This window comes from Eupeodes corollae, chromosome 1 (assembly GCF_945859685.1).
Source record: "Eupeodes corollae chromosome 1, idEupCoro1.1, whole genome shotgun sequence".
NCBI classification, from domain to species: Eukaryota; Metazoa; Arthropoda; class Insecta; order Diptera; family Syrphidae; genus Eupeodes; species Eupeodes corollae.
Genome location: NC_079147.1, coordinates 294735276 through 294736872, shown reverse-complemented (window position 1 = coordinate 294736872; position 1597 = coordinate 294735276). Strand labels below are relative to the sequence as shown.

The 1597-nt window shown below is 35.8% G+C and overlaps 1 protein-coding gene across 1 annotated transcript; it reads right to left on the bottom strand.

Moving 5' to 3' along the window:
• Positions 1–611: 611 nt before the first annotated feature.
• Positions 612–1397, bottom strand: LOC129951503 (uncharacterized). The gene has a single exon (XM_056063694.1). The coding sequence runs from the start codon at positions 1395–1397 to the stop codon at positions 612–614; it is 786 nt and encodes a 261-aa protein (XP_055919669.1).
• Positions 1398–1597: the final 200 nt, after the last annotated feature.

The following is a 1597-nucleotide window of genomic DNA, read 5'->3' as shown; positions in this document are numbered from 1 at the left end:
TAGATGCATCTTGAAGTGTTGAATCCCTTTGTGCATCATCCTCCAACAGATGCAAGAGTTGACATGCTTCACAATATGTTTGACATAAAAGACCATTGACTGTTCTCAATTCTTGAAATGATTTTGGGCCATTGACGTTAGCTAATAACAATCGCAAATAAAAACACTGCATTTTTTGGATGTACTGTATATTATATATTCTCCCAATAGCATCTGTTTGGAAAATGTCTGGATGAACATCGACTGCCGTTCCTTGTTTACGTCTTTGAAATTTTTTTTGAAGACACTTTCCGTGTGTAATACTGGTTCACATCAGAATATAACAAATTTATTGCAAATGCATCAGTTTCGCATAATTTTAAAAAAGCGGTCAACGTAGTCGCTGGTGGGTGTTCTGCTCTTTCCAATACATTTGCTTCATTAAAATAAATACGTTGGCCATTCTCAAGATGCACAGCCAAGTGAACAACTACCGGATGTCTTTCGTGCATTGGAAACAACATAATCCTCCAGACAGCTTCATTACTACTTAAATAGCGCCCCATTTGATACTGAGTAATTTCATCATTTCTATTATCACCAGTAACATTGAAAACAGCCATATGCTTCCTTTATTTAAATACTTGCAAATATATGTATTTAATGGATTTGACTGAATTACAATATTCCACATTTATATGAGCATTGAATATTTTCGATAATAATGGACAATACGGAACCACCCAACGATTATCAACTTCAACGTCCTGATTACGCATTCTAATGGTTGTCGTTTTGCCATTATCATTAGGTGATCTACGTCGATACAAAGGATATCCGTCATTGCCAGTTATTGTGTTTGAAGTCAATTGCCTTGGGTATCGTTTCGAACACTTTCCATCAATCATACATGGCGAATTCATATTTAGTTCACCGCACGGACCATGTATCATGCTTTTAACGACAACGTGAAATAACTCAGGATCGACAGTTTGATCAGGAATTTCAGCTGATATAACGTTATCGATTTGATCCGGAGTTATTTTATGTACCAGCCAATTTAATATATGTGCGTGTGGCAATCCTCTTTTTTGCCATTCGATGGAGTACATATGGCAACGAACCTCTCCAAATACACATAATTTTACAATTAAATCCATAAGTGCTTTCAATTTTTGCCGAAAAGCACGTGCTGTGATGTCATGACGATCAGTTGTAGACTGTCCTTCAAATAAATTGTTTTTCATATCATCCCACTTTGGATTACATGTAAATGTAATGAACAGATCCGGTCGACCGTATTTTCGTACATAAGACATTGCGTCTTGTGCATATTCGTTCATATGCCGTGGGCTACCAATATAGGACGATAGCAATATAGTTAAACGTCCAATGGCGTTAACATTAGCATCATTCATTATCGCATCTCTCAAATGAATATATTCCTCGGATCTTAATTTTGCTTGGTTGAAAAGAATAAAATTAAGATGTTCAGTTTCTATTTTGGCATACAAATCAACGATGTACTGATGATATAGTTTATCACATCTCAAGATATAATTTTGTTCTTGTGGACGAACCATCAATCGATACGAATAAAAGTTCATGGCACTAACTT

Excerpts from the sequence above, each read along its gene's own strand:
- LOC129951503 (XM_056063694.1), bottom strand. The coding sequence starts at position 1,397 with ATGAATGATGCTAATGTTAACGCCATTGGACGTTTAACTATATTGCTA.